Raw genomic sequence first — 27,041 nt, 5'->3', positions numbered from 1 at the left:
AACATAAAACATAGAAATTAATGAACTCTTTCTGATTCATTATTAATAGTAATATTAGGATTGTCGAACAGAGGGTTCCAGAAAATAAATTCCTGGACTATCTCCATTTTTTCCAATAGAGAGAAATTATAAAACAAGTTTTAAGTAAGCTGGTAAATGAGTAAACTCCTTAGAATTCCTGCTGAAAAAATTATAACTCTGTGAAAGGTCCATATGTTTAATCTGGGACCTCACAGCTTTTGTCCATAAAGAAGTATTTCAGAATTAGATTCAGTGACCTGAAATAGGTAAGAGCTTAGTAGTTCTGGAGAGAGAAAAGAGCTGAAATGTTGGTAATTTGAAGAAAGTTTCTTATTGAACCATGTTGGGGAGATCTTGGATAATGTCCTGTTAGAATAGTAAAAACGGTCATGGAAAACTTCATTTTTTTTTACTGTTGAGGCTTTTCTAATAATCTGAATTTAGATTTAGACCAAGGTAAGTAATCTTTTATTAAATTAATTGAATGGCCTATATTTGTGTTGGAATCTATTTTTCCCTAAGATATTTCATTTCAGGTCCTCTAATGATGCTTTAATTCTGATGGTTGACTCATTATATTTGGCGATATCTATAGAAATATATGAAACTGGTGTTGATTTGTCTATATATATTCAGCTTGCAGTTTGCCTTCTATAATATTGCAAGGTATTTTTAAGGCCAAGGACCTCAGATGAGATCAGTGTAGGCCTTATTGTAATCAGCCCTAGAGTGGTGTACTATATCACCAAGCCATAAGTCCTTATTGTTTTTAAAACTTACAAGATTTTGTTTCTTTCTAATTTTAAGGGCAGTTTATTCTATCAATTCCCCATTCTGAAGTAAAAAAAATGGTCCTATAATTGTCTGCTCTTTTTACACTTTCATTGTGGCTTGTTTGGAGTTATTAAACTATAGTATCTTCTACATAGGGTACAGTATTACTCATCTGCCCTTCCAAAACATAAAAATAGTCTAGGATCTTGAATATCTTGTATAATATGGTAAAAGAGAAGCTCAAGGGACATAATTAGAGAGATAAGGGGAAACAAGGTGTTGTTGTGTATGCATTAGAATAGTATTAGGATAGGAGTCCAATCCATTTATTGTGAAGCAGTACAAATAATTTCAATATATTTTTTTCGGGGAAGCTAACTTTCTTGAATACATACAGGAAGGAGATGTAAACCCTGTCAAAAGCTTTGTTATCTAACATTCACGGGCAAAGAATCATGTACATGTTACTTTTTTATTATATTAGAATAGTTCTAGCATATTATTACTTTCTTGGGTTTGTCTTACTTTGTAAATCCATACTGAAACATTGAAATTATTTGGCCTACTACCAGTCTAAAACATTTACCTAAATTCATAGCAAATAATTTAATATCCAAGTTGATTAAGGATTTAAGGCTATAATTCTTAAATTCTTAAATAAGTTATTAGGTTTTAAAATGTAGTCTGATAGTGGTGAATATTTGTGTACTTATCTGAAATTTATTCTTCTTTGGTAGTGGTAGTTTCTCTAGGTATTTATGTTTATACGAAGTAGAGACAGTCGCTTCTTTTTATGTATAGGGAGAGAGACTTCTGTACTATATCTGTCATATCATTTAGAATTTTATTTGGTCTGAAGTTATTCTAGTAATTTCCAATTCGCAACTGCTTAATTTAGGGATTTGCTGACTTCTAAATTGATTTGTATGTATTGTAGAGAAAACGTAATTTATTGAGGTTTACTGTATGCAGGCCTATTTTGGGTGCATAATGTATTATCCAAACTGTGATTAAGTTTTAAGATATTTGTCAACAACTTAAAAACTGGCCCTTTGCATAGTTTGCCTTCATTCTTTTTCAAAATCCATTGACTTTCAGCATGGATATTTTTAATTCTTGTTGAAGGATCATAATGTTTGAATATTTCATTTCATCATGTTTCTTTTCTAGGTCATTATCTAATAATGTGAGCACATCAGATCACTGAAGGTAGTTGCAGTAAATGTATGATTGAAGTAAATTCACGGAAACTGCATTCGGTGACAGTGGAATTTGATTTTTTCTTCATTGTTGTACGACCTAAGACTTGTAATATATAAATTCAGGAGGTGTTGGGGGTGCAGGAGGGTTTGACCCCCTTAAAAAAAACTTCCCTTATGATGTTCATTGAAGTCAGTTTCTATTTACATTTTTTAGTCTTTTTACATGTACCAAAACTGTCTTCAACGATTTTACATGCCTTTTCTTGTTTTTTCCTTTGTATATTTTTAAATAAAAAGCTCTACTAATTAATATCCCCCTTACAATCACTTTAAATGTTGCTCATCTTATACCATATATTATGTTATAATCTCGATTATTTTAAAAATTGTTTAAAAAACTGCAGTATCTCTTCATTAGCATCTCTTTCCTCTGTCAGCTCAGGAGTAAATCTCCAGTTTGATTTGGTAGTTGATCTTACCTGAAAGATGCATCTCTAAATGAATTGGGTTAGACCTATCTTCTGTTTTATATTCCATCTCATAGTAACCCCATTACTTGGATCAAGAAAATGTATTCTAGACTATACTTCAGTGAATAAAGGTCTACGTGGATCAAACAAGTCGCTGATATTCATTAGAGCTGCAAGAAGCACTGTGTCTGTATTTTTTGCATGTCATACCTGATCCTATTCTGTCCAAGCATGAATCCAGTTTTATATTACAAACTCAGATAAGATGTAATAATATCTATCAAAAGATGACAGTGTATTAAATAGATGATATAGAACTTGACTTTCACCACAGGGGGCATACAGTGATATTATAGTTAATGGTTTTATTAAAATAGGACTCTTAATTCTGTCACAGCCGGCTTTTTATTTTAAATGGAAACATTTTCTCCGGAATTGCCAGGCCCTTAATTAAACTGTTAGTAATTGAATCGTCTACTGTGAAGGAGTTTGGAAAGCATCTCCATGTGTAGTCATCAAACTGTGAGGTTAATGTGTTTATTCCTGAACTAAACAAGTATCAGTATTCATTTATTCTGATAGATGCCAAAAATAGTTTTCGTTTTTGAGAAACCTGAATGTCATAGAGATCATAGGAGATTACTAGGTTATCGATCTGGAGCTCATTTTAAGCCTAGCCATTTCATCCTACTGTAAGACCATAGAAATGCTAGTCAGTACCCCAGATTGCATTTAGTGATGACTGCCTATGTCTAGTAGGGTTGTGTGCTCTATCTCTAGTAAGAACTTATGGTGCCCCATCCACTCATCCATGCTCCTCTTGAACAGTGTCATAGAGGTGCTGTGTTTCACATGAATTGGTAGCCTGTTCCAAAGATGCTGCAGTCGCTGGGAGATAAATCTGTCCCTCCAGCATGGCCTGTTTAAGTCGCAGACCATATTTAGACCCCTGGAACAGGTAGCCCTAGAACCATTTGATTTACAGATATGCAGCAAGTTCTTTAGGTTTGGGTCTTGGATTGCTCTGTAGCTCTGTAGGCCAGGCATAAGTCTCCCCTAAGAAGTCTATATGATATGGAGTATAGTGACAGGGACTTTAGTCAATCTGTGTAAGACACATGCTGGAGTCCCTTGATCTTCTTTGTTAGAAACCTCTGAGGTCTCTCTAATTGCTTCAGGTGCTTAGTACGGTACATGCCAAACGGGGTGTTATACTCAGTTATAAAATATAACTTTGTTTGCTCTCGATGTGATGCCTTTACTAATCGTGTGCTACATACAAGGCTTTCCTTACTACAGTAGACACATGGTGGTTGAAGTTAAGGTCGCAGTAAACTTGTGATCCAAGGTCCCTTACCACTTCGTGGCTACCTACGGTACTGTTGTTGATTTGATAGTGTGAGGGGACATTGTTTGTGCTGAAGGGAATGATGATGCATTTCTTTGCATTTAGTTTGAGACCGTGACTAATACACCAGTTGTTGCCTCCTGGAGTATACTGACATCATTTGGGGATTCAGTGATTGCTAATAGTCTGCAGTTGTCTGCAAACTTGGTCACCCACAACCCTTTAGTTTTGACCTGAATGTCTGAGAAGTATATACCAAACAATAGGGGGCCCAGCACTGACCCCTGTGGCACCTCACTGGTAACAGATCTGCTGGATGATGTGGAGTCACCCACTTTGCTAATGTGTGTCTGGTTTGTGAGCAGGTTGGCAACCCATCGTAAAACAAAGGGGTGTACATTCAGTTTGCTAAGTTTATTGGTAATTCCTGAATGTAAGGTTGTGTCGAAAGCCTTTGCCAGATCGAGGTATGCTGTTTGCACAGATTTACCTCGTCCATGGCTTTGGTCACATTTTCAAAGAAATCCACCAGCTTTAACAGGCAGTATCTGCCCTTCATGAAGTCAAATTGGATAGGATTCAGGGTTTGGAGGTCACCTAAGTCTTTATTTATGAGGTCCAGTGCCACACCAGTGAAGAATTTTGTATTTGTGCCATACTTTACTTTTCCACAATGTGCGCTTAGTAAAATCTTTTCCATACCATATAATGAGCTTTATGCTTGAACCTGGATATGCATATGACTTGCAGTTTTAAAAGCACTGTATACGATTATTCAAATTAAGGTTGCCTTTAAAAGAGTTGTTTTAATGTAAAATCAGCTGAGTAAAATGGGCTTGGTCTACACTATAGATCACCCTGGCACCCACACTAGCCTGTGATTTGACCTGATAAACAGATATTGGGACTAGAGTAAGGGATATAAGAATTATTAGAGCTAATAAAGCCACATACTCGTTTAGAGTATGCATAAACTCCTCCACCAGAAAACAAAGTATTTGCAAATCTCATAGTTTGGTTGACAAGAATTGCAGGAGAAGCAGTCTTCCATCTTCTAGAAGAATATGTATAATTACAAATGAGTGAGGTAGTTTGGCAGTATATTACGTAATTTCTTAATTAGTTCCCTAATCCTTTGTTGATAAGAATTTAATTATCATTTTTAGGACTTTTAAGTTATGTTTGATCAGTTCTAGATTATTTTCATTAGGTCCCTGTAAACAGAGAAGTACAGTTTGAGTAGTAAGTTCAAGTTGTGCATCCCAGTAGAGTTACATACCTGCAGGCATTAAGTATTTATATGTAATGCACCTTGTAAAGACTCTCTGCAATGCCATTACATTTTTCAGTAACATCAGTTGTATCAAACCTGAAAAATCTTGGTAGCATTTTAATGTGTGTGTCACTTTTCCCTTCAGTGACCATGTCAGAAGCATTTAAAGGGTACATGTATTATAAACTGCTCAGTGTGCAAAATCTTGATACAGTAGTTTAGGCATTCATGTACCTTTTTACAAAGCACAAATAATTACTCTGTTCTGTGGGGATGAGTCAAGCCCACTTCACCCCCAATGAACAGGGCCAACCTAACATTTACTTATGTAAAATACTTCCTTGAAAAAGCATAAATAAGCCATTAATCTCATTAGGGTGTCAAAAATGGAGAACAAGCTTTACAACCTACCATTCCATATTCAAATAATACTGCCTGGAAAGCCAACTCAAACTGGCTTCACTTTCTCACTGTGTCTTAGCATCATGTCAACTAAAAAAAAATATTCTGTGACATTTATTGCTCTGTCACCACTCACAGACTCAGTCTCCCTTAATGACTATGTATTGACTGCCATGTCATACATTGTCTTTTAGTATGTTATCAACTACAGAAATACTGAAAAGAGAACATTTCATGTGCAAACCCCTTCAGCATTTGTAAAGAACAAGTGCATGTATAATAAGAATCCTGTAACAGGAAACGTTTTCCATTAGAACATATATTTTGGCACAAAGAAAACAGCACACTTAGACAAATTCTTGGAGTATTCTTCAAATTCAATCAAGCCACAACAGACATGCAGTCATGACCATCTCAATGTAATCATGGCCTCTCTTAAAAATAGTATTTGTAAGTTACTAGGGTTGGAGAATAACTTCATCACCACAGTCGGACCCTGGGCATACAATGCTTGTTTGTAAAATGTGTTTAGTAAGGAAAGAATAATACCCTCTAGAGTGGACATAGTTTTTTTTGTAATGCCCACCCTTGGTGATATTACTGCACTTACAAAACAACTTGAAGGCAGTTCATTTTCTATTTGTTTTATTAGTAATATGTTAATTCTTGATGTAAAATAATTCCTCTGCCTAACATGTCTTAGTCTTTGTAGGACCTAATAATTATAGTTGGAGAAAGCACTTTACTTCCAAAATATAAGTAAGTTGTAAATTTATGTAATAATCCACTCATGCACAAACATATACAAATATGCATACATAGATCTAGAGCCACAGACACTCAGTCTCATAGTCATACAGAAAGTTTGTGACACACACACACACACACACACACACACACACACACACACACACACACACACACACACACACACACCTCAAACTCTTATGCATAGAATGTCTTGCACACATGCCAACCAATTACAGCTATTTCACCCAGTGCACACCTCGGTTGTGTGAATGTGATCATATGAATAACTGTAAAATAAAAGCCATTATCATATGAGTAACTGTAAAATAAAAGCCATTGTAATATATATTTAGGTTATTTCTGTTAGACATTATAGTGTATACAATTTCAACTCCCCTCCCAACACTTGCATAGAGACATACAGATGTAGCCACTTTGACTGCGCACAGCTCAGATGTCTGATTGGGGGTCAAAGGAATGAATTAATACATAGTAGCACTTTGATATATTTCAGGTTGTTACTCTTAGATGAATGCTTATGAAATTACACACACATACACGCACACACACACACACACACACACACACACACACACACACACACACACACACACACACACACGTGCACCCTTTTAAGTGCTGCCACTGTTAGGTCTGTCCTTTTTTTCCTATTCACTGACTGTGGTTTTAAAAGCCTCAGCAATTAGAAAGTGGCAACTCTAGTAAGATATTTCCATCACAGCACTTGGCTCTTATGCTTTGAACAGGCATACTTTCTTTAAATGCATATGTCCGATACATTAATTCACCCCTTTGGAATGTCTGCTAGCCATTGTTGTTCATTGATTCTCCAAGTCTATTTTCTAAGAATCGACAGACCCAACCCAGCCAAGCAGGAAGACATTCCCACCCTTCTTTCTTGAATCTGTTTTTTAAATACTCCTATAGTGATGATCATTGATACAGGAATTGCAACATATTAACTGTAAAAAGATAATTTCCTTACATAAATGCACAACCTTTTCCTGTAACTGAAAGAATAATTGAAGCTAACACTTAAACATTTCATATTTCAATAGTACAACCTTTTAAAATAGCATTTCAGGTAGTCATGGCTACAGAAATAAATTGTTTAGTATAAAAATTTAGAGTATTGGGCCAATTGGGAGAAATAGGTCCCAGCATTTAATAGAATAGTATCTACAAAAAAAAAAAGTCTTCACTCCCAGTTGAAAAAAAAAAAGACCGAAAACCCGGAGAAGAGCAACTCCCAAAAAAATTGCTCTTCTCTTTAAAACTTCTTTTTGTATAGGGGCAATCACTCCATGCATCCCCCATACCACCATATCTGTATATACCAAATCCAAGATTGCCATGAATCTGAGAAAAGGGAATATTCTGAGAGATGGGATTTCAGATTTGATATATGAAAATCCAATCTTTCAGCCATTCATTTTCCACATTTTGGGACTCGCTCTAGCGGGTCCCAACATTTTTACCTTATTATTATCTTTCAAAGTGTAAAAAGTCTTCCTTAAGGTCACTTTTTTGCTAAGACTTCTAAAAGATCCAGTACCTCCCTTTGACTTACATTTCTTTCTGGACAATTTGACTCTGTTTTTTTTTTGAGGCTGCTGCTGCAACTACAGAGGTAAAAACACTTTTTTTGGCAGCTGTTGCACCAGCTAGAAGGATTTCTGAGTTTTATGCTCTTTCTGCTAATCCTCCATATCTGTTTTTTTTCACATAGATGAAGTTACTTAGAACTATGTCTAAAGTTTCAAATTAGTTAAATTTAAATCAATGCATGCATTGGACTATTTTCTTTCTAGTTTATTGTTCAGTCTCCATCTGCATGAAGCAGAGTTCATCCCTGACCCTATTTAAAAAAAAAAAAAACTTTGATCATTGGATGGGAAATTGCATATTCACCCTGGTTTGGCCCATACAGTAAGTAAATTAATCCCCAACTAACATACACTCCCAAAACCCTTAGCTGCCTCTTTACAAACATACCCCATCATGTAGATGTACAAGGAACTCTGGGACAAAACTGGGTTGGGTTTCACAGCTAGGCTTGTAGAGAGCCTAGTATAAACCTATGAACCAATGATATGCTTTGCCATCTGAGATATGTGGCTGGAACATAGTCCATTCATAATGAAACCCAACTTATTGTTTCCTATTCCATTTAATTTCTAGGTTGGTTTCCAAACTTGTGCTTGCCAGACAGCTACCTGATGATGTACAATTTTTGGTATACTTAGCATAATAAGCCACTGCCACAGATTAAGACTCATTGTATTAGAGCTATAGCTACCTCAGTAGCCTTTTTTCAGAGGTGCAGCTCTAGATATTTATATACTGGCTACATGGTCTTCCCTAAATACTACTGCAAATCACTAGAAACTAGATTGTATTTCTACATTCTGAGCTACCTTTGGGGCTACATTTTTCAAGGGTTTGTGCTCCTCTGGATCCAAGGACTGTGTCCTGCGAGTTACAGAGAAGTGGTCCTATCAGAAATCAAAGTTATTATTAACTACAATGTTAAGATTTCTTTTTCTAAATACGTTCAAGATTAAGTCTGAACAGGAAGATGAAGGGAGAGCTATAGGGTTTTCTCCTCACATTTCTGATTCAGACTTTGAGGAGAGCTCAGTTTCTGATCCGTGCTGTGGGGGTTTCCCTTTCTCTGAGACTGTTGTTAGAATGTGCCACTGTTCTCAGTGGAAGAACACTGTTTTTTTTCAGTTCTTAGAAAATACTATTCGTTATTACAGAATACATTTCCAGAACCTACACCCATTCCCCCTGTTCTGCCTACTTTAGAGGGGGGTGTGTGTTACTGCCTGCAGTTTTCCTGATAGCCAGCCAACTGCCACTAAAAAAGAAGTAAGGATGTAGAAAAGTTCCTCGGTCTTTTACGTTTTTTTAATACCTTTTATTGAATTAATATTTGCGACATGGCCAAACTTACATTTAGATAAAAGTAATCAAGCCGTATTAACAAGTTCATACAAACGTTATATATCACATATTGTTATATATCCTATAATCTAGGTAACATTACATAAGTTATTCAGTTTATACTTTCTCTTAAACCTCATTCCTCCTCCAAAACATTTTTCTGCACATGTTGTTCCCACAATTTCCATATTTTCCCCCTATGTAATTTACTCCTACCATTTTCTAAAGCTCCCTCTTCTGTTCTTTTATCTGTGTTGCAATATTCACTACTTCAGGTACAGTTGGTTTAGATTTTGACTTCCATTTTCTAGTAATTGCATTTTTGGCAGCTAACAGAATTAAACTTAACAAGACATTACCATGTCTTGGCAATTTAGATTGATTCCTTAGTTACACTCATTTGCTTGCCCAGTATTCCTGACAGAGTACTATGCAGGGAAATTTTAATGTCTGCCAACTCATTACACTACCAGCAAATATGTTCCCAGTTACCTCTTTCTTCCATGTCACACCTCCAACATTTGCTGTCTACTTGAAGAAAAAATATTTGGAGTCTACTTGGGGAATAAAAATGCCTATGTAAACAATTCTATGCAAAGATCTTAAATCTTCTAGATTTTGTTGCATATTTGGGAGACATACATATATCACCCAATCGTTTCTTTGTGAATTGCTTATCCAGTCTCTCTTCCCATCCTTCCTAACCTCCTCTGATTGATTTGTATACTTATCATGCAATGTTTTTTATGTTCTACTAATTATTCCTTTCTTAATGGCAACTTCTGTTCTATTCTAGATTCTAGTAAAACCTCTACCAGTTCTGGTAGTTTTTTTGGGATCTCCCCTATTTCTTTCTCTTTGCCTATAAACCGATATCAATCCTTGATATGGAAGGCAATCTCTAACCTGCAGTCCAAATAAATTCTTGGTGTCTTCCCATTCTGTTACTTTTTCCTCTCTAGTTACTTGCTCCAATACCTTGGTTCCTTTGCCAGTTTTTTCCAGTATATTCCAGATCCCTCTTGTCTATTGTCTGTATCCCTAATTGCAGTCATCCCTATCAGCAGAATCTTCATTCTGTATTCCCATTTTGGCATAGTTCTTATAATACTTTCTGCTACTTTATGAATATAATGTTCTGTATGATTATTGTTGTTCTCCTTAAAGGTCTGCATCTAAAATCCCAGTCTCTCCTTGTTTCTTGAGCTCCCCCCTTGTTTCATCGTCATCATCATCATCATCATCTCTTTCCACTTTGAATTATAGTTTTCTGCTTGTGCTGAGTATAGGAACCTTATCTGCGCTGCATTGAAATACCCCTTCAACTTGGGTGATCCCAATCTACCCTGTTCTTTTGGAAGAATAAGCTAATCCCACTTGACTCTTGCCATCTTCCCCTCCCAGATAAAATAATTCAGCTCTTTATTAATTGCTATCCACAACTTCTCTGGTTGATATGCCTGACCCGTGTATAAGACTAAAGGGATGAAAAAGATTTTAACTGCTTGTATCTTACTATCAATATCCATATAACAGAGCTTCCGTTTCCTCAGTTCTGTTTTGTTTAGTCTCTTCCCACATATCCTTAGCTGTCACACTGGTATAATTTTTAATCCATACTTCTAAATACTTGATTTTATCATGTACCCATAAGTATGGATATTTCTGAACCAATTTGTATGTGGGTACATAATTTACTGCTAGTGCTTTTGTTTTAGCATCATTAATTTTGTGTCCCGAAAATTTTTGAAACTATCTCAATAACTGTCTCATTATGTTTCTCAACACTGTAATGCCCCTTTCTTGTTATGTCGGGTATAAAAATATTGTCTTCTGCAAACAGAGCTAGCTTGTCTTGACTACCATACCAGTTGTATCCTTGAATTTCTGAGTTCCTTATTTTCTTTGCTAATGTTTCTAATTATAATGCAAATAACAAACGGGAGAGAGGACACCCTTGCCTGGTTTCTCTGCTCAAGCAGAGATTATCAGAGAGGACCCCACTTACTTTAATTTTTGCCTCTGATCTCTCATATGTCTTCCTAATTAAACTTATCATTTTATGAGGGAATGCAATTGCTTCCATTGCTGTGCTCATAAAGTCCCAGCTTATTCTGCATCAAGACCCACCAACAACAGTGGTATTTTCTTACATTCTGCATCCCTCTGGATCATCTCTGTTCTGTTAATGTTGTCAAATGATTGGCTTCTCTCCTCAAAACCACATCGATCCATATCTATCAATTTCGGCGTCACTTTTGCCATTCTTTTAGCTGTTATAGCCATAAATATTTTATAATCATGATTTAGTATTGAGATGGGCCTGTATGAATCTGAATCTGATGGATCTTTACCCTCTTTAGGTATTACAGCTACCACTGCTTTCTATTAAGATGTTGGTACTTCTCCTCCTCCCCCTCCTCTTAAAGTACTGTAAAACAAAATCTTTCAGATCTTTATCAGGTTTTTTGTCCCTCCTAGCTTCCAAACTTCCACAGGAATACCATCTATTCTTGGGGGCTTTCCTGTAGATTGGTTATACATCAACATTTTTTATCTCATCTCCTCCTATCCTGTTAGTAATTGAACCTCCTCTGCCTCTAACCTTGGCATATTTAATTCTTCCATAAACATTTCTATTTGTTTGTACCATTTCTTGATTTCCATGTGTCTCTGCTTTATACAGACTTTTATAGAATTTCTGAAATATTTCTAATACTTCTCCTTGTTATCTTCCTTGTTATAGCCTCCCTAAGCTTCTTAACCATATCCCCCTTCTTATATTCCCACCTTATTTTTTAATTCTACTTTAATTTTCTCCCACTCCCTAACTATATTTTCAGATGAAATTTCTATCTTCTCTAATAGCTCCTGAATAATTTCCACTACCCATTCCTTAAATTCTACTCTTTTCAACAGATAGGTGGAAATGCGCCAGTGTCTCATTTTTATTTCATCACCCTGTGTTTTTATTTTAGTTATTATGTGTGGATGATCTGAAGTAGTTATTGGGGTGCGTATCAAGACCTGCAATTAAATGCACATATTCCTGTGAAATGTAAATTCTCTCTAGCCTAATCCAGTTTTTGTATCTTGGGGAATAATTTGTACGTTCACTCTGAACTCCTAGTACTGAATTTACATTTTCCATGCCACATATTTCATAAATTCCTTTAAAAATCTACCCTCCTTTATTATATCATCCTTTCTGGGCCCCCAGGCATATCGTCACTGTTGCAAATCAAATTCCAGTCCCCACCTGTAAGTAATATTCCTTGCTGAATGTTGATTATTTCTCCCAGAATTTTGTTAAGCTCTGTTATAGCAGTTTTTGGTGGAATATAAATATGTGCCAGTGTAATCCTCCTCCCTTCCAGTAGCCCCTTAGTACTACAAATCTACCATTGTTGTCTTTTTTTATCCTCTTCTGTTACTGTTGGAGCTCCTCTTAACAATTAATGTAAGTACTCCACTCTTCCTTTTCCCCAGGTATTCCACTGAATAATCATCCTGTAACCATTTCTTTATCAAATTCACATGTTCAGTTCTTTTCAAATGTGTCTCCTGTAGCATAGCTATTCGCAGTCTACATTTTTAATATAGTTCACTACTCTATTTTTTGCATTTATCTGTAAGACATTTAATGTTGAAAGACATTATAGAAATAATCATATTCTTGAGGGATTATCATCCCACCTTTTATATATAACAGCTTTTTTTGTTAAATGTCTAGTTTCAGATTTTGTGTTACATGCATGCATGAACGGTTTGGCAGGTTAATCCTTTATACAGTTGTTTCCTGTCATCTCCATTTGAGCTTATGTCACATTTTGCAGAACATTTTGTTTAATTGAAAATCCTTAAACACACACACACACACACACACACACACACACTACTTCCCTAGAACCTATTAACTTAATAGCAACACACTGAACTATAAACATCTTCAAATACTGAAGTTTTACCCTCCTAGTGGGAACAAATGTTCCAAACTGACAGCCACACACACAGACTCGAGCTAAACTAAAAGAAAGATTGTCCATGCTAAGAAGCATGATAGAGCCTGTGATTCTATTAAGTGTTGTCTGGTTTTGCATTATCTTTATAGCTCTCTCAGCTGGGAAATGACTTGAATGCTTTCAGAAAACATATTTTCCAAGACATTTCTCTTTATCAGTTTGTCTGCTAGAGACATGAGAGCCAGAAACAAAACTGCTTACTAGAAAAAAAAAACTTATAACATTCAGTATTTTTTCATGTACTTATTTTCTCTTAAAACGTACTATGTAAAGCTAGTACCTTCACCCAGTCATTCCCCTATGTAGAATGAAAAAAAGCACAGTTTTTTCTTTTGTCATTTTTTTTATGAGATTTTTTTTCATCGCAGTGCCTACATTTCTTAAATCTAAACAAAGAGAGAAGGGAGAGAGAGAGAGAAAGAAACAGGAGCACCTATTTACATTAGTATCCCCATTACAGTTAAAATAACTAAAACAAAATTACTTTATAACATGCAAAGAAAAGCATGCACCATTTAAATAGTAGTATTAAGAAAAAATGTTTTACTTACAGTTAATTTTCTCCCTCCTCTTCCCCTCTACTGAGTATTTTTTTAACATTAATGACATGAAGTAGGGCATAAGCTGTAAAGTCCACTACTAGTTTGACAAAGTACAAAAGACTTCCAATATTTCCAGATTGTCTTCTTCTGTCCAGTTTCACAAGTATAATTATTGTTTTGTAATCCCACATTTGTCACTTTCCAAGTTACTGATTTTATTCTCCAAATGTTAATGACATGAAGTTGGGCATATGCTTTAGAGTCCCCTACAAATTTAAGAAAGTCCAATATTTCCAGATTTTCTTGTTCTATTCCTGCCAGTGCACTCTCGGGTGTTCTAGTCAACTCCTGTGCATTTTTCCCCTCTCTCAAGCATTTTTGTTGAAACTGTAGGAAAGTTTTCACTGGCACATTCTCTCTGTGGTCTTTATTACCAGAAGAACAAGAAGTAGAATTTCCTTCTGTTTTACAGCTCACTTTTGCTGGACAAACTTTTGTATTTCTTCCTTAGCATGTACTTCATGAAAAAAAAAAAATGTTCCTCCAGGGAAAAGTATTTTGAAGATAGCTGGATACAGCAGTTTGAATCTCATGCCTGCTTCTCAGCATTCCATGAATAATGGAATAGATGTATTCCTCTTCTGTCTGGTGTGCAATGAGTAGTAATCCTCCACAAACACTCAGCTGTCTCCCACTTTTAGTACTTTGTCCTTCTGCCAGTTTTGTCAGAAAAAAACTACTCCTCCTGTTGGTAAGATTTCATCTTTACTACTAAAGTTCTAGGTTGTTTTCCCATAGCCAGGTTTGGAGCATACACACGGTGTGCCTTTTCAATTACCAATTCCTGTTGTGGAGTACCAGTCCAGTTGTTTATTTGTGCTTTTATGAAATTAAAACACTCTGTTCCTTCCAGCTTTTTGGGTACAGCAGAAAATCTCAGGTTTTCGTACGTGCTGTGTCCTGTAATTATATTATTTTTTTGAAACATCTCTTCTTGGACAGTCTCATATTCAGCCATCCTATTCTTCATTTCGACCTCTGAGTTTTGCAGTTTTATCACCTTATCTGAGTATCTGTTTAAAGCTTTTATTTATTTTATTTTTATTTGCAGTTTGTTAACCAGGAAAGTCCATTGGGCCAGAATGAGCCCGTTTTCAGTGGAGGCCTGGGGAGAAAGGCTCCATATACAGTTATTACAAAGCTAATAACAAAGTTAACAAGTACAATACAATTTTCAAAAACTACTAAAATACAGTAATACAGAAGACAGAATAATAACATTTGAGCAACACAGTAATATAGAAGACAGAATAATAACATATGAGCAAGGTGTTGTAACATAGTACTGAATGAAATTAAAACGTAAGTATTTTGAAGTACATATGTATAATTTGGAATGCAGGCATTTATGCACTCAAAGTTTCATGAGGTGAGAGGGAGGAAGAATTAGAGGAGGAGAGTAGAACAGTGAAAGGTGAATACTTTGAGTTATGAGAAAGGAAAAAGGGAGTGGAAATGAAATAAAGGGAGTCACTAGGTTGAGTTTTGAGAAAGGAGAAAAAGGAAGAGGGAGCAGAAATGATATAGAGGGGGTCAGGTGGGGTGAGAGCATAAGTATTCCTAGTGAGAAGAGAGATGGGAATGGAGCCTGGTCTTGAAGGAGGAGTGGTTTTGGGTGATTCGAATTTGGGGGGGGGGATTCCATATACGAGCAAGGGAGAAAAAACGGAGAAATTGCCCAGGTGAGTGTAAGGGTTTGTACACTTCGAGGAGGTTCTGGTTATTGGACCTGAGTAGTCTGTCAGGATGATGCAAGGTGAGTATGGAGGAGAGGGAAGGGCAGTTAGAGGGTTTGAAAACGAGTTTGTGAGCAGTTAGTAGTTGAATGTAAAAGAGAGAGTGGGGCAGTTCCAGCCAGTTCAGGAAGTGGAGTGCATCACAGTGGTGGGAGGAGGATTTGGTCCCAGTAACAAACTTAAGAGATTTTATTGTAGCAGGATGACGGTTTTGACTTTAGGGAGGATTGAAGGTTGGTGAAAAGAGGGGCTTCATACAAGAGAGAAGAGATGAGGTAGGAAATAGAAAGTATATGTTTGGATGAGGGAGTGAGATAATGGCTGTGACGATACAGCATTTGTGTTTTCTTAATACTAGTTTGTATATGAATGTCAAACTTTAAATGTTCAACAAAGATAACACCTAGATGTTTTGTATGGGAGATGATTTCAATGGGAATCTTATTTTGACTATGGAGAAGGAATTTTTATCGCTAGAGGTATTTTTGGATGGGGTAAAGATCGTGATTTTGGTTTTGGATGCATTGAGAGCAAGGTGATTATTCAGCATCCAAGACTTTGTACAAGAGAAGGCATCTTGTGTTAGTTGCTTGAGTTTGGGGAGGGACTGAACATAGCAAATTATGGTGGAATCGTCTGCATATTGGACAAGTTTGGTATTAGGAATGCACTGTTGAAAATTATTAATGAAGATGCTAAAAAGTAAGGGACCCAGTAAAGAGCCCTGTGGAACTCCTGTTGGAGTGTGAGGGAAGGAAGAGGTACTACTGTTCCACTTGACGGCTTGTTGTCTATTAGAAAGGTAGCTGGAGAACCAGTTAATAGAGGAGGGGGAGAGACTGAGAAGAGAGAGTTTGGAAAAGAGAAGTTTGTGGGAAACATTATCGAAGGCCTTTGATAAGTTTGGGAGAATGGTAGATGCAATGATGCAATGTTGCCAGAGTTTCGGGTGCAGTTTTTGATGTCAAGGAAGGAGAGAAGGGCAGTGGTAGTACTATGTCCAGGTCTAAACCCATGTTGAGTTGGAGAAAGACGTTAATTGTCTAGGCGGTAGGGAAGGAGTTGCAAGTGTATGCATTTTTCATTGACTTCTGAAACAGGTGACAGAATGGCTATAGGACGGAAGATGGAGATTTCAGTATTGTTGCCTCCTTTGTGGAGAGGAATGATGAGCGCTTTCTACCACAGGAGGGGTACATAGGATTCTTGGGTTCAACGGCTGATAAATATGGTGATGGGAAGGGCTATGCCATCTGCAGTTATCTTGAGAAAGTTAGATGGAAGGTTGTTTGGGGCATGACAGCATGGTTTTAATTTTAGTAGAAGTTTTTTTATGGTGTGTAGAGAGAAAGGTTGTATGGTAAAGGGGGGAGATGAGTAGTGTTGATATTAGTGGGACTAGAGTTGAGGGTGTGGGATGAGGGTGGAGTAGAAGTCTTATTGGTGAATGATGTGGTGAGCTTGGCTATGGAATTAATAAACAAAGAGTTGAATTGGGTAGATAAGGTATGATCTAGAGAATTAGGGTCAGGGCAGGGATTGTCTTTTTTGCCAGGAGGAGAGCAGATGCACTGTTCCAAAATTTTTTTGGGTTGTATCTATGATTGGTTTGAAGCTTGGAGTAGTAGGACGTCTGGTCTAAAGCAATTTGTGTTTTCAATTTATTACGAAGTTGCTTATACTCTAAGGGTGTTAGGTGTTTTAGATTTGTGGTAATGCTTCCAAGATTTATCTCGGAGATGCATGAGTGTAATAGTTGCTTTAGTTAGCCAAGGGGTAGATTTAGTTTTGATTCTTTTAGTTCTGGGTGGAGCGAAGCTATCTAGTAGGTTATTGAATGTAGTATTGAAGAATGTGACAGCGTAATCAAGAGAGAGAGTTTTTACAGGGTTCCAGTTCATATGTTTTAGTGAGAGAAAGCTAGAGGGTTGAAGTTTTTTAGGGTACGAGTTGTTATGTATTTGTGGTGAAGATGGAGGGAGGATGGTGAGCGATGAGCAAAGGCAGGAAGGTGATTGCTGAGGGAGTCAGGTAGGGTACCGTTGTCAGAAATGGAGTTGGGATGAGAAATTAATATCCAGTCCAGAATACTACCGGAGTTGTTATCTTTATTAAATCTGGTAGGAGAGGTAATTTATTTGGGTGTAATTGTATAGGTTTATATTCTGAGGTGATGTAGGTAATTGAATAAAAGCCCAGTTTATGTTTACGTGACCTGAGAGTATAGTTTCATTGTTTATATGAATAGAAGCCCAGTTTATGTTTACGTGACCTGAGAGTATAATTTCATTGTTTATAATGGATGAGAACCAAGAAAGAATATCTTCAAGAATGGGGATATTATTTCCTGGTGGAATATAAAGAGTAGCTGTACATATGTTTTTATGGTTATTAATTTTTAGGAAGGCCAGGGTTAGTTCAGCTGTTGCAAATTGGGGTATAGGCTTGGTAAAGAGTGTCACTGTTAGGGAGGAGGAGAAAAGTAGGGCTACTCCACTAGCTTTCTTTAGAGATCTGTCATTTCTTATGATCTTGTAGTTGGGAAGGGTAATTTCGGAATCTTTTATTTGGGGTTTCAGCCATGTTTCGGTGATAGAGAATGCCAGGGTGGTTATTGGATAGCCAGGCATGAAGGGTAGGAAATTTATTTCATAAACTTTGAGTGTTAATGGTAGCAAAAGGAGAGATTTATGGTGAGAGGGTGCAGAAAACAAGTTAGGGTTAGAAGCATGGTTGTCTGAGAGTCTGTGATTAGGATGTCCTGGTTTCCATTTTTTCCAGCCTTTTATTGTTTGAGTTAATATATTCCATCAGTGTTTCATTTATTTTAGTGAGGTCTGTGTGCAGTTGCTTTATAATTTCCTCTAGGTTGCTGGAAGTCATCTCTGGAGCTTGCACTACTTTTTGCTGAACAGCTACAGTACTTTTCTCAGTCAGTATTTTTTCGTTACCTTTTGTAGCTGATTTTCTTTCAGGTCTTCTGTATTTCATTTTTTCTGGCATCCATGCAGTGCACTTACTTGCCAGTTACTGAAAGTTACTCTGAAATCCAGGTCTACTGGCTTTCTCTGCTAAGTATTTGTTTTCATACTGGGAGAGCTAGAATTAAGATGTTTCTCAATGTCCAGCCATCTAGTTGTAAGAAATGGTGGTGTTTGCATATGTCATTAGAGTCTTGTTTCCACTCCATCTCGGTATTATTCTTATTCTTTTGCTGCTGTTAAATCTGTGGACTTATCCAGGGAATCTTGATAGCTTTTAGTCTTTTGGTTGTTAGTGGATAAAGAGTATTCTGTATGTGGGTCAAAGAAATGCTGAATGTAGATAATGCAGCTTCTGTGTCACAGATTGGTATGAGCCGTACATTGAGAAGCATTCTACCATCACCAAGGATTATGCCATAGTATGAACATAAAATGATTGATTTTAATAATTGTCTTGGTTTCTGGTGTCTCTACGGGGGGGGTCCAATATCTGTCGGCAGTAGTATAGCTAGGTTGGGACGAGAGGGGCAACTGCCCTGGATACAAAGTGTTGCTGGACATGCTCACCTGGTCCTGATCACTCTCTAATGTACTACCGGCTACTGCATTTGCAGTCAAACCTAAGAGCTGTAACACTCTTTATGTGGTCTAAACTGCAGCAGTTGCTTGCTGCATTTTAGGCAGGGTATAAACTAGAGCAATGGTTTGCTACAGTTTAAAATAAGAAAAGAAAAAAAAAATTTCTTGAAGGAGGGTTGGAGCAGGACACAGAAATAGGACCTGAATGGCCAAGGGGAGGGGGTATGTCATACATTTGGCCATTTGGTTGGTGTGCCAGTAGAAGGAATGTGTTTTTTTTTCTTTCTTTTCGGGATGTATAGATCTAATTTAATAAGTGACTGGCTTATTACAGTGCAGTTCTTTTTGTCTTCCCTTGAAGAGCTGAGGGGTTGGGACACTGGTTCATAGTACCCCCCCAGGGCACTGTCAGTATGGGAAGACATGGTTAAAAGATCACATTGTTTTGACAAGGAAGGCCGCACTTGTCCCCTCCCAAGGCTTTTTGATATTGACAAAACTTTATCCACCCCCCTTAGAGCCTTTTTTAGGCAATGCCAAAAAAAACAAAACTGCCAGCATAGTGTAAAAGTCTACAAGGAACCTTAATGTGTTGCTGCTCAGTGCTTGGAGTCTAAGCAAAAAACCCATACCCTTCAGTGTAAACATCTGTGCAGTGACCAAGTGTGGGTTTAAAGCCATAGAAAGTACTCAGAAGTGCAAGGCTACAGTGCCATCCACACATGTAGGGCAACAACAGCACAGACTGGGACCCAAGGTGGAGGTGTCTTGATCTATGAAAGCAACAAACATGCCTCCAGGCTGTTTAAATATGATGATACCGTAGAGTTCATCCACATGCAAGTCACCATAGTTAAGGCCCCTCACCATATCATGGCTAGCTTCAAGTCACCATCTATGTCCCTAATCTCCTACTAGAGGCACTCACAGTACAACCAAACACTGTATTCATGTGTGACTTAAACTACTCCTGTATAGACTGGAACATTTACACTATCTCAAACTCACAGACACAGTGCTTCCTGGACTTTAACATAAGCTCCCTGAAACAGATAGTACACGCACCAACCAGAGGATCAAATGTACTGGATGTGGTTCTCACCAACACTGGACATCATTGCACCCCACCCCCACCCTGTGTATCAAGTCCTCATTAGTGAGTCAGATCACAAAGCTGTCTCATTTGAAGTAAAACTCAACCCAGAAAATCTAGCTAAACACAAATTATTCAAAGACAAAGTACATCATACTAAGTAACAGTTTGTCAAAATTCAAGGCTTCCCCCAACCCTGACACCACAGCAGAATTATTGACAGAGTTCCTATGCAGACTTGTGAATGGTTAGTAGAGGCTGCCATACCTTCCAGAAATAAACCCAAAACAAACTCTAAAAACAATCCTCATGTAAAACAGGGTATATAGTAAATAAATAAATAAATCCTGTGGCCAAAATCAGGAAGAGCAACTCTGTTAAGGCCAAGTGCTGTCTTATACAACTAAACATGAAACTAAGGGCTGTAATTAAGTTCAACAAGGCCAGCTATGAGGTCAGAATAGCCTTGCAGGATACGGACAATCAGAAGGCCTTCTTCAGCAATGTCTAGAACCTTAGAGTTAACACCGATAGCCTGCAGGATACGGACAATCAGAAGGCCTTCGTCGGCTATGCCCAGAACTTTAGAGTTAACACCAAACTGGTGGTGAATGGTGCCACCTTCACCAGTCAGGGTGACATAAATCTATTCTCTGATAAATTCAGCTCAAACTTCACTCTCTACTTTCTTCCAGCTCCAACAGGTAAAATACCCTCCAACATACCTCCCCTAGCTGTCAGCAGTGACCAAGTGCTGGCAAAACTTGCTAAAGCCAAGAACACCATGTCCATGGATCCCAACAACATCCCTGGTTGCCTCCTGAACAGTCTAAAACATAACCTGTTAGGACCACTTGAGGCACTTTTCAGCTGCAACCTAGAAACAAGCTATGTTCCAAGTGAATGGAGGAATGCAACAGTCATTCCCTTCCACAAGGGCAGACTATCACCCAACCCAAGGAACTACAGAGGCATCACTGTAACAAGTTTGATATGTAAAGCCATGGAACAAGTTATCGTGGAAATGATAAACAAGGACATTGGCAACCTGCAGGCACTGGACCCATCCCAATGTGGCTTTGTTAAGAGAAAGAAATGCTACTTAACCTGGTAGACTTCTTTGAGAGGGTCACCAAGGCAGTGGACGAGGGTAAAAGTGTGTGCTGCACATTTTGACCGGTCTAAGGCATTCAGTACAGTACCCCAGTCAGGCATTGTTGACAAGCTCTCTGAGTTAGGTGTAAATCCTTACATAACTGGCTGAATTGCTGTTTGTCTCACAGACAGGACCCAAGAAGTCAGAATCGGTGAGACCACCTCCACCAAGAGACAGATCATCAGGAGAGTACTCCAGGGCTCCGTACTGTGCTCTTGTTGATGTCTAATTCTCAGACGTCAAGGCTAACATTCAAGGCCTCTGGCTTAACAAGTTTTCAGATTACTGTAAATTGTGACTATTATATATTCCTCCAAGATACCAACATCTTGCAAGTGAGTTTTAACACAGACAGATGATTGGTGCCAAAGCCATGGCCTCAAACTGAGTGCCAAAAATTGCATTATAATGCCCTTTGGGAAACTATTGACCCAAGTTAATTACTCCATCGATAAAATGCTCCTAAGAGTTGGCCCAGTAGTAAGGGATCTGTGGACATATGTAGACAGCAATCTGGCCTTTGACTAACACCTAGCTAAGAAAATAAGAAAATCAATCTGTGTTGCCCATCTTATAGGTAAGGGTGTGGAGTCCAGGTCCAAGGAAATTATAGTACTACTCTATTCACCCCCCTCAAACCTATCATTGAATACAATGATTCCTTTGTCATGTATGTAACCAGGCACTTGCAACAGTTGGAACACCTGAACACCCACAAAGGTTTCTCACCAGGAGAATTCAGGCATGAATACCCTGTCCTGCATTGATTGCCTATGTTTTTGTGTCTGTATTCAGTCTCCTAGAGGCTGCCGAGAAGGGATCTTTGCCTGGTTTACATGCTTCCTCAGATCCAGCCCTGATGAATCTGTTGCACATGTGCAAAATAAACAGCACCAGCAACACTAGATAAAAGGATCTGAACTTCACTTGCACCATAAACAGATATGTGTCCCAGAGGATCCCTGCACTATGGAATAGGCTCCCCATCTGTGTAAAACAGAGTTCTTCCCTGGCCCTATTTAAACAAAACCTTGACAATTGTGTGGGATAGATTTAAGTCCCAGTGTGGCCCCCATGTCTTTTACTGGCAGAGGCCGTTGATAAAAAAGTATTATCCTAACACTCCCTTTCAAATCATTAGTTACTTCCCTACTAACATGCCCCTCCGTGTAGACACCGCTGATACTCTGGACCCAAATTGTTTGTGGTGTGCAGCTAAGCTTGTAAGGGCCCTATAAACTTAAAAGGGGTAATGTAATTCCAGTCACTGTAGTTGAGTTCCTGCAATAAAATGCCTTTACAACTTTCTCTGACTTGTCTAGAGGTGATTTAGCTGGGTGGAAGCTTGATTTCTCACAGACGGCAAGTAGAGAATACAGGACAGAGGATACAGGGAGTTAAAGAGGACATTTGTGAACATGCATCTTTATGAACAGTTGGTAAGAATGTTGTCCAGCAGTTTATAGTTATTAGGGGTGGGGTTAATCTAATTCCTGATTTATGGTAGGTTTCAATGCAGCAGAATGTTTTAGGTTTGTTTTTGAAAGGGTCATGAAAATCTAGGTGGGCATTCCCCATTATTATTTTCTTGTTTTTGGTGGTAGCCTTGATAGAGCCCAATAGGGTTTCCAGCTGTGTAATGGTTTCAGGTAGTGGAATGTAGGGGTGGTGGTAGTATTTTAGTGCAGCCTGACAGTGAAATTTGAATAAGAGACCAATGTGGTGTTGTCTTTGTGTATATTACTGTTTGCAGTAAGTACAGGGGAATGATTATTGGAGTTTCTGACTAAAGTGAGTCTGCCTCCTTATCCTCCTGGCCTGAGTCAAAGAATACTTTATAGTTTTTAGTGACTGAGTGGGGCAAGTAAGATGTGCAAATTAACCGGGATTTAGTGTTTTTTTGAAACGGAGGGAAGCTTGTTTGTAACCACGAGTCCAGTTGTGGACGGTTTTATTAGAAATGCTGGTTGCATTCACAGTTGCAAATTTATTTGAAATTGAGTTTAGGGGTTAAGTGAATATCACCTGAGAGTATAAGAAACATAATAGAAATTTTGTGGGTGGTAGTGTTTAAAAAAAAAAAAACAAGGGTTTACAGGGTGAGTGAATATCTGTAGTCTGATAAATATTTAGGAGGAGATTATTTTTGAGGCACTGTGTAAAGGTTGTAAGGGTTGTCCACCATATTGGAATGGGGCAGGTGAAAATGTGGATGCTTTCAGCAGTACTGCCAGAAAAAAGAACATTTTAATGTAAAAGGAGACCTCTTTTATAGGAGCATTGCTTAAGTAGTTGTGTAACTTGTAGTGTGAGTGGCGGTGACCAGATGTGTAACTTAAATTTGACAGCATTACTTTAGTTTCAGTTCCTTAGTGTGGTGAGTATAGTTTACTAGAGCTCTTTAAGAGGGTAGGGTTCGTATTTAAAAAGTGAGTTGGAAAGCAGATCTATAAATTGGAGAGATTTGGGGGGAGACGAAAGTTTAGGTCAACACCCATGTGAGCAGGAGACCATCAGTCTGTGCATACCAGTGGACATTTGCTTTCTTCTGGTAGGTCCAAAGCAGGAAAAATTAAAATAATGATGGAAACAATAGAATCACTGTGATGAGCGACTCTCTAAGTGCTTGTAAAGGTACAATAGCTCTATTCATCAGTTACCTAGTAATAATAGAGGTAAGTGTTACAACCCACCATTACATCACTACTTAACAGTCAAAAGTTTGCTAGCACAAGATTGTGAGCAATAATTAACACACACACAATTAAATTACTTGTACTCCTGCAATGACCACAGCAGTCAGTGTGTGCTAATTAAGTTCTTTACTGCTGCCTAAGCTCTTTATTTTGTTTGTTTTCTCTTGAGTGAGATGTATCTTGTACATTATTGGCAGAGAATATAAAAGGTAAGATAATGCACAGTTAGGACAGAAAGTACAGTAGTAAGACCTAAACCCAAAAAATAAAGATCAAAATTATACTTTGTAGGACAGAAGGTAATACATTTTTTAACACTGCTGCTTCACACTGCTGGGTGGCAGATTTTGTTTGTCTTACTTCTGTGTCTTTGTGTTTTCACTGAGGTGTCTGGTTTCCCACCAGATATGTATAGATAGTTGAGTTGGTGATAGATTGCATGTGTATTTGATTGCATTGTGTGTGTGTGTGTGTGTGTGTGTGTGTGTGTGTGTGTGTGTGTGTGTGTGTGTGTGTGTCAGTGTTCATACTGAAGATTAACTGGCATCCTTTATAGATACGGCTGTATGTCTCTTGCTTGCCTTAACAGGTTTTGTCGTTCCTATGACCTCCTTTTGGTAAACTGAGTATCAGGTGTGAATGGATGGACTGTTTGGACTGATTTAATTAAAAATTAATTGGGCAGAACCATGCCTCCTTCCCCCCCAAGTTTAGTTCCATTATTACTTCCACTATTATTTATTATTGGAGCTTTTCTCCTCTGGTCTTCACTGAAAATGTTTTTTTTTTGTAACTCAGCTGAAACAACCTGGTTAACAAATGTGAAATAAAAAAAAATAAATAAATAATTACTGACGTGCAAAAGAATACTGGTGCCATTGTCACGTGCAGAAGATTGTACAGTGTCAACCTTTTCTTCTGAGGGGAAAATATGGTTTGCATTTGGAGCTCCTTTGTACTACTGAGCATCTTTGTAACTCCCCCATTTTGTAGCAGCAAACAAATTAGTGATTTACTTCTATTTTTTATTTTATTTTATTTTTTTACAGCTGGAATTTGCAGTCCAAATGAGCTGCGAGAGCTGTGTCCAGAAGATAAACAGTGTACTGCAAGGAGTATCAGGTACTTGTTGCTACATGTATTTGCTTAATGGGTATGTGTACTGGGCTTATGATCTGTGTGAAAGGCAATGAAGACAAAAATCATGTATTGATTAACAGTACTATAACATGACCTACACTACATTAAGTCACTAGGCAGAAAGTTGTACGTACAGATTGCAAGAGGTGATCTGTGTCTGGAAGGCAAAGCATTCTCCAACCAATTATTGAGGGAGTTAATGCACATCAGCAAGTCAGATGGCATCAGAAATACTTGGCCTTGGGATCTAAACCTCTTATGCAACATCAACAGAATGATTTGTATGAACAGGTATATTTTTCAGAGGATACTGTTGCTGTGGAATAGACTTCCCATCCACATAAAACAAAGTTTATCCCTGTCCATTTTCAAGTGCAACTTAGATCTGTGCATGGGAAACAGAAAATTTACCTCAAGATTGCTCCCTGTATTACTAATGGACAGTGGCAGTGCCTTAATGTTTTACCCCATGCATGGATCCCCTCAATTTTTCTAGGGTATGATCTCATTTATTCTCATTAAGTGTAATATAGAATTATTGACCATGGAATAGATAAGGCCAATCTGTAGCCAAATGGGATAGGTTATTTCAAGCACAAAAAGGGAAACTGGCTAGGCTTAAAATGTCCCACAAGGGCAGCTAGCCTAGTACATACCTATGAACCTATAAGACCAGAAGAATTTGCTGTAGTGTTCTGGCTAGATTAGCCACTTCTACCTGAGGTCAGTGTAAACATAGCCAGCCTCTGCTCTCACCTGAAAAAGACTATAGGCACATTTGAGGTACACCCAGTCAACATGATCAAGTAAATAAGATGAATAATCCTGCATTATAAAGTACTTCAGTGAAGGACTTTGTCTCATTGCTTGTAGCAAAACATATTTTCATGATTAGATCACTGTTGCGGTACACTAAGCTGCATGGGTTATATCTGTCAAGGATATGAAAGCTGTCCAGCATCCAAAACTTTAGAGCACCCTATACACTTCCTGACTACTGCACGGCTCAAGGAGAGCCATATAAAATCAGTGGTTAGAGCCCTTTCGAACTTTCTTGCCATCAAAGTGCACCCTCCCTGTGACTTTGAGTGATTGACGGTCGGCTAGCATTTTACCAAGGGTGTGCCTGGAAGTTCCCCTCTGGAGCAAACCTTCCACTTCATTAAAATTTCTGAGAAAATTTTATTTTTCTGGGGAGAAAGTCTATTTTAAGCTAGGATTCGTGTATTTTAGTGGTTGTCACAAAAAGATCACTTCAGAAACTTAATTTTCTGTCAGGTGTATCTGTCCAGGGACAAAACTGTTTTAAATCAGATTTACTTATTGCTGTATAGAAATATAGCTAGGAGCTTGGACTACAGGGCTGGGGATTGTCATTTTGTTTATTACCTCAAACTATAAATTTTCTGTTAGGAGGTCCGCTGCCTGTTCAAGGCTATGCTACCCGCTTATCAGGTAGTATTTTCAGCTACACCATACAGGAGACTTTGTGCTCTTGATTCTTTTCTCCCATCTACAAGAAGAAGAAACTTTTACAGGAGTCTTCAGTAGTCGAGCCATCTTTCTCAATACCTCAGCCACCAATGAGTGACTCTCTTGTGGCCAAATCAGGTACCTTGGACCACTAGATCCTGCTGGTGTTGCCCCTCGAGAAGCTGCTAAGGACTGTGAGTTTGTCACATCCTGTTCAGCTGTTGGGTTGTCCTCTTCAAACAAGGGAGAACTACTGCTGTCTGTCTCAGAAGAGGGAGTAGGCAATGTTTTACTGCAGAGCCAACCTAAATTGCCTGATATCCTGGGAAGTGATTCATCTTTGACTCAGT

The 27,041-nt window shown here is 38.0% G+C and overlaps 1 protein-coding gene across 1 annotated transcript in view; it reads left to right on the top strand.

Annotated features, from left to right (window-relative positions):
* Positions 1-27,041, top strand: part of CCS (copper chaperone for superoxide dismutase) — a 593,635-nt gene that overhangs the window by 17,901 nt on the left and 548,693 nt on the right. Inside the window, exon 2 of the mRNA XM_044075992.1 lies at positions 25,128-25,200. Coding sequence (XP_043931927.1) covers positions 25,128-25,200 — 73 coding nt within the window. The remainder of the gene's footprint in view (positions 1-25,127; positions 25,201-27,041) is intronic.

This window comes from Protopterus annectens, chromosome 6.part1 (genome assembly GCF_019279795.1).
Source record: "Protopterus annectens isolate FY-2018-M chromosome 6.part1, PAN1.0, whole genome shotgun sequence".
NCBI classification, from domain to species: domain Eukaryota; kingdom Metazoa; phylum Chordata; order Ceratodontiformes; family Protopteridae; genus Protopterus; species Protopterus annectens.
The sequence above is the reverse complement of the archived record's forward strand: the minus strand, read 5'-3'. Positions and strand labels throughout refer to the sequence as shown.